The sequence below is a fragment of the Lissotriton helveticus genome, chromosome 5_1 (assembly GCF_964261635.1).
Source record: "Lissotriton helveticus chromosome 5_1, aLisHel1.1, whole genome shotgun sequence".
Lineage (NCBI taxonomy): Eukaryota > Metazoa > Chordata > Amphibia > Caudata > Salamandridae > Lissotriton > Lissotriton helveticus.
Window position 1 is genome coordinate 1372534510 of NC_136065.1, and position 12418 is coordinate 1372546927.

Here is a 12418-nt window from a genome sequence, read left to right on the forward strand (position 1 = left end):
AATGAACGCTTTTTTCAATCGCTTTTGAATCTTGACATTACTCATCGTTCTTGAACTCTGCTTTCATTAGGTGCCCCTTGACTTGTCTTATCTTATCCGTGCTCGGATCATGGGGGGGTGTCATATAGTTACTGCTTATCTATATACCGTGTTAAGTTAGCATGAGCTTATTAAATGTTTAAACGCCATCTTTCCTTTTTGCTGCTTCTGCACACGACACATAATTGTTGATTTAGCTTTCAGCCTAGAAGAGCGTTGTGATTTACATGAGAATAATATGTTATTCCTCTGATATCAGCTTTGCTTGGTAAACTATGTCTGTACAGTGAGTGCTGAAGCTTCAAGGATAACTCGACACAGTATTGTTGTGAGGTCTGATCTCCGCACCTTCATAGACATAACATAAGTGCAGCTCCTGCCAAATTCTGGCTTTAGGCGCGTTTTATATTGCTTTGCTTAGAGCACATGAGACACACTTGATGCGGTTTGCATGCAGAGAGATGGTGGAAGCTGATGTGATCCCTTCACACTAGGATCTTGAGGTATGGGGCCGCCCTGCTAAAACCCAAAGAGACCTTCTTAGATATTAATATAATATGCTAGTTAGGGAGGGTGAGAATTAGGTGTTGTTAACCCTTATTCATTACAGCATTTTAGCATGCTGTCACCTTTTGCTTTCTATGGACTAGTAACTATGCTGATAACTTTGCTTCTGATAATATGTTTCCTTGTATTATCTAAGATATTGCGTTTGAGAAAACGGCATTAGCAAATACATATTTCAAATGTGCACGTCTGCTCATTTACTCCACGTTCTGGTTTGAAATGACTGTATAACGAAAGAGTGCTCATGTGTTCCACCCACCTGACCTGAGGTATTGTAAGTTCATGTTCTGGTTTGTCTAAACATTGGGAGTTTGTTATGACCAATGAGACACTGTAGCTAGCTCGGTAAGGGGATTTTGGGTACTGAGGTGAGTTTTGGGCCACCCTAATTCACTGAGGTTCCAAATCTCTATGCACAGTTCTGTAGGAGAACGGAATCCCTGCTACACTACAGGATTACTTTCATTCATAATCCTGCTATGTCACTTACTTATTAGGCAGAGGTTCAAAGTGGTCCGACATTCGGGGCAATCCTACGCGATATGTTGAGACAGCCATGTTACGCTCCTTCTTCTCTTTATAGTATGAGAATCATGGAAATGAAAAGGGGGAATTGGAAATCCTCTGCCACTTCCCTTTCTGAAAGATAGAAAGAAAGGGAGGACTATTTTTCTAATTTCGATTATCCGGATCGTAAGAAATGGCGAAAAAAAGGCTCAATGGATGCCGTAGCCCTATCTACTAACTAGTAGAGGAAGGACTAAAATCTATAAATCCAATCTATGTCGCCATATTCTAGAGGGTAATATTCCATGTGCATATGTATATTAGCACAAATGGATACGTTTGCAGAGTGTTAGTAGAAAAAGTGTGCTGTCACAATGTTGATTATGGATGTCCACAGTAAAAGGACAGTAAAATTTAAAAAAGGGGAAAAATAAGTCCACCTCTTACCGTGCTTGTGTGAACATGCTGTGAAGTGCCAAATATAACGCACAAACCAAGTACAGGTGTTCAAACAATAACATTGTCTTAGAATGGAATTAGGATACATGTCAATAAACCATGCAGCAATTTATCGCATACGATATTTGGAAGTTTGATGATGTCAGGCAGGTCTAATAGGGGAATACATGGATTACTTATTGCATTGCCGAAAGGAATGACTCTATCTCCCCTTATATTTATACCTTTCATCCGCCTTGACTACCAGGTCAAAGCCTGAATTTTCCGATCAGTCTTTTTTGGTTGTAACAAACGGGAGCCGCCAAATCTTGATAGGAGCTGTACTCATTGTGCGAAGCACTCATATACAGTATGGGTAGCCCCCTTTTTGTACTAATTTAACTTTTTGCAATGAATCATCCCCTCACAAATTGTTCCTTATCTCTTATAATGCATCCGTTATAATCTAACAACCACATCAACCACCCCTTCAAATTGGTTTCTGATGCATTGTTTGTTCCATTAAGTATCATGATGTCATGTTTCCTCCCTCTATTTTGTAAATTGCTGCCAGTTTTCAAAATGAGCGAATGTGGGAATGTGTGGTGTTTCCAAATCTTTTATCTTAGCTAACCTAAGACAAGAAGTTTGTTGCACAGTTTCGTTCAGTAAAATCGCCTGTTATGGTATTAGGCATGCTCTAAATAAAGCCTCGTTCCCCTGAGCCTGTCAATCTTGTGTCCTCCAAATTGATTGGACATCAATAGTTATCTCTTTAAAAGTCAATCCCTTGTGGAGACAGCTGGGAAAGAAAAGGAGCAGAATATATCAGCTTAGTGTTTGTCAGCATATTTTTCTTTGCAGATGATGGTTTAAGTTTATAATAAGAAACTAGGTCAAATGTAATTTAGCCAGAAAAATAAGCAAACATTTGTGCAAATATTTTTTAACTACCTTTTGGTGGTGGAGGGCAATGTTTACGTTGTGTGAGTAATCAGCCAGTGAATTCCCTGCATCGTGTGCCAACACACTGGTGACTGAAATTGTAGATTACGTGAGCAGTCTTTCAGCTTTGGCATTTTGTGCTTTATTGTGTACCCTGTCAAATCTCTGTATCCATTCTGCCTCCAGTAATGTAAATATTAATTATAAGACTGGACAGAGTAATACAAATCACACAGTAGGAGTATGGGAGATATGGGGAATCCAGGATCTGTATTTTTCAATGCTAGTATCAGAGCCCTGAGTTCTGCCAACTGCACTGTGCAGTCACCAAGTGACTTCGTGTAAGTTTTCTCATGATGTAATTCTCAATCCTGATTGCGCCCCTTCACGATACAGCATGCAGCTGAGTATTGATGCTTTGTCCCTACTGCAGGTTGTGCAGAACCATCAGTATATCTGATGTAATCCTACTTTTCTTGAGGCAATATTAAATTAGGCAGAGAATATTCTTCTTCATATTGCAGAAAGGCTTGTGTTTGTAATGTAGAATCAAATCTGTATCTAGAGCTGTTGCGGTGAGTGAGTTAACCCAGTGTATCTAAAATGGGTGCAATGCGTTTGGAACGCTTGCTTGTGTGATGGCCCCTAAGGTTGGCACCGGTGTCACGGTTATGATTCATTTGCCCTGAGCCAATGCTGTCTCTCTCACCACAACAGTTTGTACCACTGTCAATATTTTTTCAGTAGGTGCAAAATGCATTGCAGCATTAATTTTCAAATGTGATTTATCTGCAATCCGTACAGTGTGAGCTTCATTGAATGTCACGTAGGTGTACCCTGATGTCCTCACAATGACACAGATCACCAGGTTTGTTGTGTTCACACGTTTAAATATTTGGAAGCTAATATGTCTGCTTGTACCAAACGTAATATTTATGTGCGTTCATTGGTCCAATGTGCACTTGAAGTCTGGACGCATTAGGTCATAAAATGGTTTAACCCATTTTGTGTGATCTGGAATGTAAGTTTTTCCAAAATTTAGGAATCCTGTTATGGATTGGAATCTCTTCAACCTTTTTGGAGGCTGTAGAATCTCACACTTTTCTCATAAATGCGTCGCTAGTCTTTTGCCTTCACTTGACAGCTCATATCCCAGAACTATGATATTGAGGTGGGCATTTTTTTTTTTTAAGTTAAATTTGTATCCCATGTGAGCAAATCCAAGAATTATGCTATCTACTCTTGTCAAGTGTACAGAAAGGTCATCGTCTGTCAAATAGATGTCATCGGCATAGGACAATGCCTGGTTGTCAACATTTTCCAGCAGTTCTGTTACCCTGACTGAAAACAGCCTGTGGCTATTCCTATACCCTTGTGGCAAATGACAGAACTGTTTTTCAGAACTAGAGCACTGAATACGATAACATATCTGCTTCCAGGCGCTATATTTTGGCAGAAAAATCAATTTGAGATATCTAGTGTTGTTTTCTTTTTTACTTTTTACGAACTATATTAATTTAGTACATCTGCACCCCGGCCCTACATTTATGCTCCTTTGTCCAATACCTCAAGACCTGTCAACCAGCCCCTATACTCCACTAGTTTCCAAACTTGCCAAGATTACAAAAAGCCTGCAAAATCTCAAAGCGGACCTGCACAGACTTTCACTTCACAACAATGACGACCAACCAGCTGGGACCCAATAAGATCCACACGACACATACCCCCACACTGGACCAACGTACCAACCACCCCTCCATACCCCTAATGCACCTACCCACTAACCGGACCTCTCCCTCCACTCTGTCCCTACTTTGGACACTGAGAACGAACCCCTACCCCAACGCACCTTCATGACTAACTAGATGTAAAGCTCCCTTAACCGACAGCAATCTCCTAACCCAACTACTATTATACAATTCTTCTCATCCTCAGAACTCTGATAGCCAGGAAACTATCCAGGTCATCACGACTAACCCTCTCAGAGTTTCTAGCCTCAACCACAGAGCTGTCAACAAGAATAACCTTCGATGAATTAACCCCACACACTCTAACCCAGCTACCTACAAAGCCCAACTGAAATGCATGCTAATCAACTGCAGATCTGCCTCAAAGTATGCTGGGGATATTGCCGACCTGATCCTTGCACATGATCTTAACCTCCTAATCCTAATGGAAACTGGCCTAAATGAATCCTCTGCTCCTGTCTTGAACATTCTAGTCCCCCTAACCATGGTATTCTGAGACTAGATAGCCCCTTTAGACCAGGTGGAGGCATCGCTTGCATACACCACCTCAACCTATCAGCCATATACACACAATCTCCTATCTTACCCACCTGTGAATACCTTTGCCTTGCTATCTCAAGCAAAAACATATCCTATTGCAAACTGCATGTGATATACCACCCTCCAGACAACCACTTAGATTTTATTGAACAAATCATGGTAACCATTGGAACAAAGGCTGATCAGCATTGCCCACAAATCTTCCTTGGAGACTTCAATCTACATTGGAATGGCCTGAATGGTCCTGAAATCAACCGCTTCATAACCTTTCTTGCAGACCTGAACCTGCCTCAATTCTGCGACAAACCCACTCACAACAAAGGATGTACATTAGATCTGATCATTGTAAAGGCCAACTCAATTCATATGGAATCTATACCACCTGGCAAGTGGACCCAGCAACCATCGCATCACATTCCTCATCTTGTAAGTCTTGATAAACAACACAGCACAACGATTTAAGCCCAAAATCTGGAAAAGGAACATGCATAATATCGACGGGATGCTGTGTCCTCTCTGTCACAACATCTTTACTCCCCCCTGAGGAGCTCTCAGATGTCCTTGATCTTCCAAATCACTACACTCACTCGATGGAATCTGTTCTTGACCCAATCACTCCATTTCAACTAAAAAGAATATCCACCCAAATCTCCAAACCATGGTACAACGGTAGTCTCAACACAGAAAGATGTAATGTAAGACTAGCCGAAAGTCAATGGAGATCTGACCCGTCCATTGATCATCTCCAGTAACTGAGATCATTAAGAAACAGCTACTACAAAAACATCAGAACTTCTAAAGCACATTTCTTTAGAAACCAACTTTATCAAGCCAGTAACCGACCCAAAAAACGACTTGATCTCATGGACCAGAACCAAGCCTGTCTACTAGTCCTCCTTGGCCTATAATCGGCATTCTATATGGTTAAGCATGCAAATCTCCTATTGCTATTGGAACAGTGTATGGGCCTTACAGGTCTAGTCCTTAACTGGTTCTCCTACTTCTTCGACAGATCTCAAAGAGTCAAGCTTTATTTAGCTTTCTCAGTCCACACCGATCACACTTGGAGGTCCCACAGGGATCATCTCTTTCACCCACCCTCTTCAACTTCTTCATGGAACCCCTAACAGAATTTCTGAGCTCCTTCAACATCCAGTACCACATGTATGCTGACAATACCCAGCTATACCTAAAAGTCTCCTCCCCAGAAGACATCAGTTCCCTTAACACAACACTAATGGAAACTCAAAACTGGCTAACAACTAATCACCTCAAACTAAATAGTAAGAAAACTGAGCTCCTTCTAATCGCTCCACCCAACCAGGCACTGGTCATCGAAGAATGGCTGAAACAGCTTACAACCACCAAGTGCACTCCACAAATCATTGACTCCGAAAAATCATTGGATGTTACTCTTGACAAGAATCACAACATGCAGAAAAGCATCAGTGCCCCCATCAAAGCAGCAAATCACCAAATTAGTATTTTAAGAAAATTAAAACCTTCCACCCCACCCCTCACGATTTAAAACGTGCTGTACAAGCCTTAGTGATTCCCAGGTTGGATTATGGTACTACAACCCTATCCAGCGTGCCCAGATCTGAGACTTGCTCCTCTAAGGAACTCGCTCAACTCTGCTGCTAGACTCATCACTGGCTCAAAATGACACAGCCACATCACCCCAGATCTTAAATCTCTCAACTGGCTCCCCTACGAAGAAAAATCCAACTAAAAATTGCCTGCATGATGCATTCTGACTGGAGGCCCAGGACCCTAGGTACTGACTGCTAGCAGACATTAAACAGCTGCATGACTGTCTGGCTGTGTACTCTGGGTCAGGGGGTCCCCACTGCAACAGGCAGTTCAGAGCTTCCTGGCTCTCAGTCTGATGCTTGGAACCATGTGGTGTCAAACACATGCAAACTAGAATGTGTTCAAGTGGTCAGGGGCCCACATTTTAATGTGATACTTGGAACACTTTTTATCAACAGATTTTCTAACGTGATGCAAATCACTAACCTATTTTTATGTATTTTGTTTCTTCTGTGGTGTTGCCCTGTGTTCTCTATGTGGAGTCTTGTCACAGAAACCTAGCACTGTAGCACTTTGTGGGAGAATCTTGTGTTTACATACTTCTGACACTTTATCTTGTTTATGTGTTGAAATAGACATGGCAGAATATCGGTTGAATGCACGTTCACTCAGAGAATATATCTTGGTGCCATTGAAAGATAGCAGATATTATCAGAAAACTGAATGGTTCTCTTTTTATTGACTTCAGAAGGTTGAAAGGCTTTGTGGACGTGTCCTTATTTGAGCCTGTAACAATGGTGTCAAACACAAATCTCTGGAGTGGATGCTGTAGAACACTAAGCACCAGTTCCAGCTGTTTGTTGTCTCTGTGTATTATAATTTTAAGTTGCATTGCTTTTGTGTAAATAACAAGTATTTTATTCAGGACTTAATGCAGCAGATGTCATTTTCTAGCTCTGTAAATAGCAAACGTTCAATAATGAACTCATAGACAACCTGTTTATCAATCTCAGAAGGGTAATAGGCTTTGATGCCCATGTTGGTATTTTTCAGACCAATGTCCTGCGTTACCCTGATCTACGTATACCCACATAGATGTAATTTCCATGATTTAAAATGACAAGCAGAACTTGAAGGCAAAATGCAACATTTCATGCCGCGCTAAGAACGACCTCCAAGCACTACGAAAGTAAACATAGTTATAATACTCCTAACATTTGTTTTTACTTTCATAGATTTTTTTATTTAAATTTGAAAGGTAAAATCGGTCTCTAGTTGTTTCTGTCTCATCATTGTCGTACACTCTTAATGACAGTCTGACAAGCTTTTATGTAAGTTTTTGATTTTTATCAGGGCACCCTTGCTGTGTATTTGTCTTTCATCCGTGTTGACCTATCACTTGCTGATGGTCTCTTTGCAAGGAGACGCATGATGCCGAGCGAGGAGGGCTGCAGGGTGCACAGAAAGCAATGACCAATTAAATGCAGCCTCATCAAGCTGTAAGTGGCCTTCAGAGGAACAGTTAAATGAGGCTGGTCTCCAGACCCGCAGCCCCAGCCCATCCCGCAGCAGCTAATGGGGTGGAAGGAAGGGGTTGAGTATTTATTTATTTATCTATAAAGTTTTATATAGCGCGAACAAGATCCCAAAGGATAACAGAGGGCAGGGCTAAAGCCCTCCTGGTCCAATGGATATTACACTTCTGTCTCTTTGAGATGGTGCATCTTGTCGTCAAGAGCTTGAATCTTCCCAAAGTCCTGCTTTGGCAATGTGCGCTAAGGTAGGGCTCTTAGAACATTTTCATGTCTGGACTCCTCCCTTGTATAAAGAGAATGTGTCCAGGCTCACCACATGCTCCCATAAGACCGAATTTGCTAAAATGTATGTTGGCGAGATTTGGCTACTGCTGACATAGCGAGTTACAAGTTCAGGGTAGTTTGGGGCTAAACTCATAGGTGAAACAGACATGATATTCAGCGATGCTGGTCCTGTCTTCACTTTGAATATTGAATATAAAGAGTGATCACCCGTGTCTACAGAACAAACGGCAGGAACAGTGCAAGCATCCTTCACACACAGCCAGTACAGTGTGGAAGCAGCTTTGTAACCTGCTTCTAATACAAAACAGATACCGCAGGTCAGCAGCAGTGTAAGCCTTCCCTCAAAAACATAACTTATACAGGCGAAGTAGCAGAATTCCAGGCTTCCCTCCCACACACATCACGCACAGTACAGCAATGTAATTTTAAATCACCCAGATCACTGGTAGCACAGGCAGAAGCAACCAAAGAGGACAGATCACTGTGGTAGCCTCTAGTGTAGCAGTATATACAGGCAGCTGCCGCACTGTGACCTGCTGCCTCCAGTGCTCGGACCTCCTCGGCCAGCCTTCTTTGCCACCAGGGGCATTAGAAAATCTCGGCTGATACTTTTGATTATTCAGTGGCCTTAGTTATCCCTCAATGCTCATACTTCTTTTACCAGGCCTCCGCCTTCTCACAAACCCTCTCCACCTATCCTCAAATCACCCATAGCTGGACACCTTGAGGACCCAAGACACCCATAGCGGGCCCAGAGAGGCTTAACTACCTCTCTGAATTCCTAGGCTGGCCCACGCAGACCTTTAGCTGATTCTCACCTTTTCTCATTGGGCCCTTATAGCTCCTCCCCACTTCCCCCCAACAGCACCTGGAACATCTCTTCTGCTTGCTCTTAACCTCATCATCCAGAATTCAAGAGTACCTCAGCTAACCCTCGGGCTCTCTCTGTTGACATTGCATATGCTCAAAGCACTTCTTAGTCTTCAAGCCCGCACGTTGTTACCTGTGAGACCTCAGCCACTGATTCCCTAGGTACATGTGTTCCACTTGTAGCCATTCACTCAACTAATTTGAAGCTCTTGGAGTACCATCTTTGCTTCAAGCCAACTAGGCACCTAAGACCATGGCTGCGGAGTAGTAACATATACATGCACAGCAACCTTTTTATCACATAATACATACATAAAGTACTTTTACTTGTGTGTTTTGTTTTCGTTTTTTCTTTCTAGATATCACCAGTTTCCTTAGTCGTGCAGTTTACTAACAATGCTGCTGTGCCACATATGCAGCACTTCAGCTAAGCTGTAGATTATTGCTCCAATTATTAGTAAGTTAGCTAGTGAGGTGTCTTTTGTGATCATTACAAAGAGCATTGTAAAAACTGAAGATAAGTTCCAATCCTGGGGGAATAAATAATTGCTTTATGCTTCTGCTACTAGCACATGCATGTAATATTATTTAGCACAAGTTTGATTTCTTACAAGCCTAAATACGCTTTTATTTTCTTCAGATATTGATAAAAAATAATTGGCATTGTATAGTATTAAGTGTCAATCAGTTTGTATTGTGTTTTGTGTAAGTGGTCTTTATGTTAAACATTCTTGCATGCCCGCATTCCATAAACGTTACATATAATTAACCAACATGTTATATTCCATGCTGAAAATGACCAAGGGAAGCAGCATGTATGCCTTTTCTCTTTCTCCTGCTGTTGGGATCATCACGCTCGTTTTTTCACTTTTCATTGCTCTGTTAACAAAGTGTAACAGGAAAGTACACTCTCATATCTGTTTATCTTCTGGAAAGCTTTGCAAGTGACAATGCATAGTGCATCTTTGTTTTCACTCGAGTTTGGCGATCAAGTGGTATGGTAGAGCTGTACTGCCTATGATTTCTGAACAGGGGCGAACAGAAGAGATTTGAGTACTGGGCAGCAAGCAGCCTGACTCTTAATAGATGAATCTTCTCAGTTGTATAGTTTGCAATGCCTCTGTAAAGAAAGTAATTCAAAGTAGGCCCCCTTTCACCTATGCTTTTTAGCGTTTGTAGGATTTAATGAAATGGTTGAAATATTGAAGTAGGTAGGGTTGGTGGTGGGATGTGCTGGTTATGATGTTGCAGGTTTTAGTTTTTTTAGATGTAGCTTAACAGTAAAGTTTGATAAAGAACTATAGGGATTAATCTGCTGTGTAGGGAGTGAGGATATGAAGGTGGGATGTTCCCTTTTACGTAACATGCAGGGGCAATTTATAGTGTCGTTAAGGCAGAGTCAAAATTAAATTTCTTGCCATAAATATGAAATTGTATTCTGTGAAACTGGATTAGTATTAAAATGTTAGGTTTCTGCAATCCACCAGGAGGATCAATGTATCAATTTTCTGTGTTGTCTGAGGGTTCTGTAACAGGGAGAGCCCTTGAACGTTAGTGTTTTGTTCCTGATGGATGATTTTTGTCGGGGCATCTGTTCGTAGGATTGCTCCTTTAAGCGCACAGAGTATGTCTTCTGCAGAGGTGTGGTGTGTAGTGCTGATACTTATGAGTGAGTGTTTCAGAAAATAGTTTTATCAGGGATCTAGTCCAGCATGTGATTCTTGTTTGTGGCACTTGCCGGACGAAATGTGGTGTGCCATGGTGAAGTAGAATGGCTTAGTAGTTGGTCCAAGACAAATCAGTCCAGTCCGCTCCTGAGGGTTGTTCATAAATGTAAGTTCTTCAGTATGCAACAAGTTGGTGACAGTGGTTTAGATTGTAACTTGAAGCAGCTAAGGTATTAAAATATGTTGATTTTTCACTATGCGTCAAAATTAAATAAATCATAGGTGTGAAAAATAGTTTTTCCCCTCCTATAAATTTTAACTTGACTTCTTATGGATGATTTGCTACATTATCTTCTAAGGCGTTCTCCAGTTTGTCAGATTTCTTTTAAAGTTACTGGGTGGGAAAACGTGTGAGTGTGTCTTTTCTATTTTACTGCCCATTCTTGTCCATACACTTTTTTAAGACTCATACGGATATCTTGTGTTTCTTTGCAGGACAGAAGTTGGTTGAAGGACAGGCCATTGAGTTAGAGGATGGAAGCACTGCGTACATCCAGCATGTGGCTGTGCCGAGTGGTAAGAGCAAGGCAGCAGATCCTCCTTCTGAAATTGGGTCTTGTAAGGCACACATACTGTCAGTAGGTGAAGCAACTGGGTCTTCCAGTTAAACTTTTGGTGCTGGGATATGGGGCACTGTGCAGGCCTAGAAAGATCATAAAAATGTTAATAGACCTACAGATCTAGTTACTTCAAAGTCAAAGTCAAAGATAGCTTTATTCGATTTTACATGTTAAAAATCATAATAGCAATACAAAAAGCAATAAAAACACATTACAATTAGTTCCACAACTAATTACCATACGAAAGTATATAGCGGTGTTAACAGGTGGGTAAATGTTATTTAAATTAAGGGTCAGTTCATGGATTTCCTGCATCTAATCACATTTTTCAAAAAATTTGACACACAAAACATGGTCATTTCGTCTTCCAGCATCATGAGTTTCAGAAGGGCCGGTCTGCACGGTCTCAGTCTCCACTTTTTCAGCAGGAGGATCAAATATTTATTTAGTGTAAAAAGGAGTAAAATTTACAGAACAATAGTGGATTGCTTTGAAATGTCATCGCATGGGCACGGCGGTAAATCTTTTGACCATAAATTAGTTTCTGGAAACGTTACCAGTCTAAAGAAGCTGTCCCCTCTAAAACACGTTAACAGCATTCTAGAGAAACTGCTCTGTACCAGAATTAAATATTTTTGTATACCACTCCCGTGCAACATTAATTGGTTCTGTATTACAGAGCCCTTTATCCCTTCCATATGCCACCGTTTTAACTCTAATAGTTACAAGCATTGTTCTTTCAATTTTTTTCTAGAAATAGAGCTTAGAGTACTTGGGGAAGAGAAGTATTCAGGGTATCCGAGTTCTCCTAAAAAAGACTTTACATAGAAAAACCATTTAATTTTTTGCCCCTCCTGAAGCTCCAAACAGTCCTGTATAATCTCTCTGTTGAGGCCAGTTTCTTCCGAATTCCAAACTTTATGCCAAAGTAAAACCGGGCTTATTTTAATTAGATCGGACACATAAGTCAGCCCGAGTTCTTTATGGCATACATAACTTGATGCTGAGGGTGGGAGTGCCAGCAGAAATCGCAGAAACGAATTTTCGCAAATTTGAATTTCTCTAGTGTTAGTAATCCCACCATAAGTTACGGTGGACACACATTTCGACTTATAGATATCGAT

At 41.1% G+C, this 12418-nt stretch overlaps 1 protein-coding gene across 1 annotated transcript in view; it reads left to right on the forward strand.

Annotated features, from left to right (window-relative positions):
* The window catches only part of ZNF76 (zinc finger protein 76), a 284990-nt gene that overhangs the window by 40016 nt on the left and 232556 nt on the right, over positions 1 to 12418 (forward strand). Inside the window, exon 2 of the mRNA XM_078644308.1 lies at positions 11170 to 11250. Coding sequence (XP_078500434.1) covers positions 11170 to 11250 — 81 coding nt within the window. The remainder of the gene's footprint in view (positions 1 to 11169; positions 11251 to 12418) is intronic.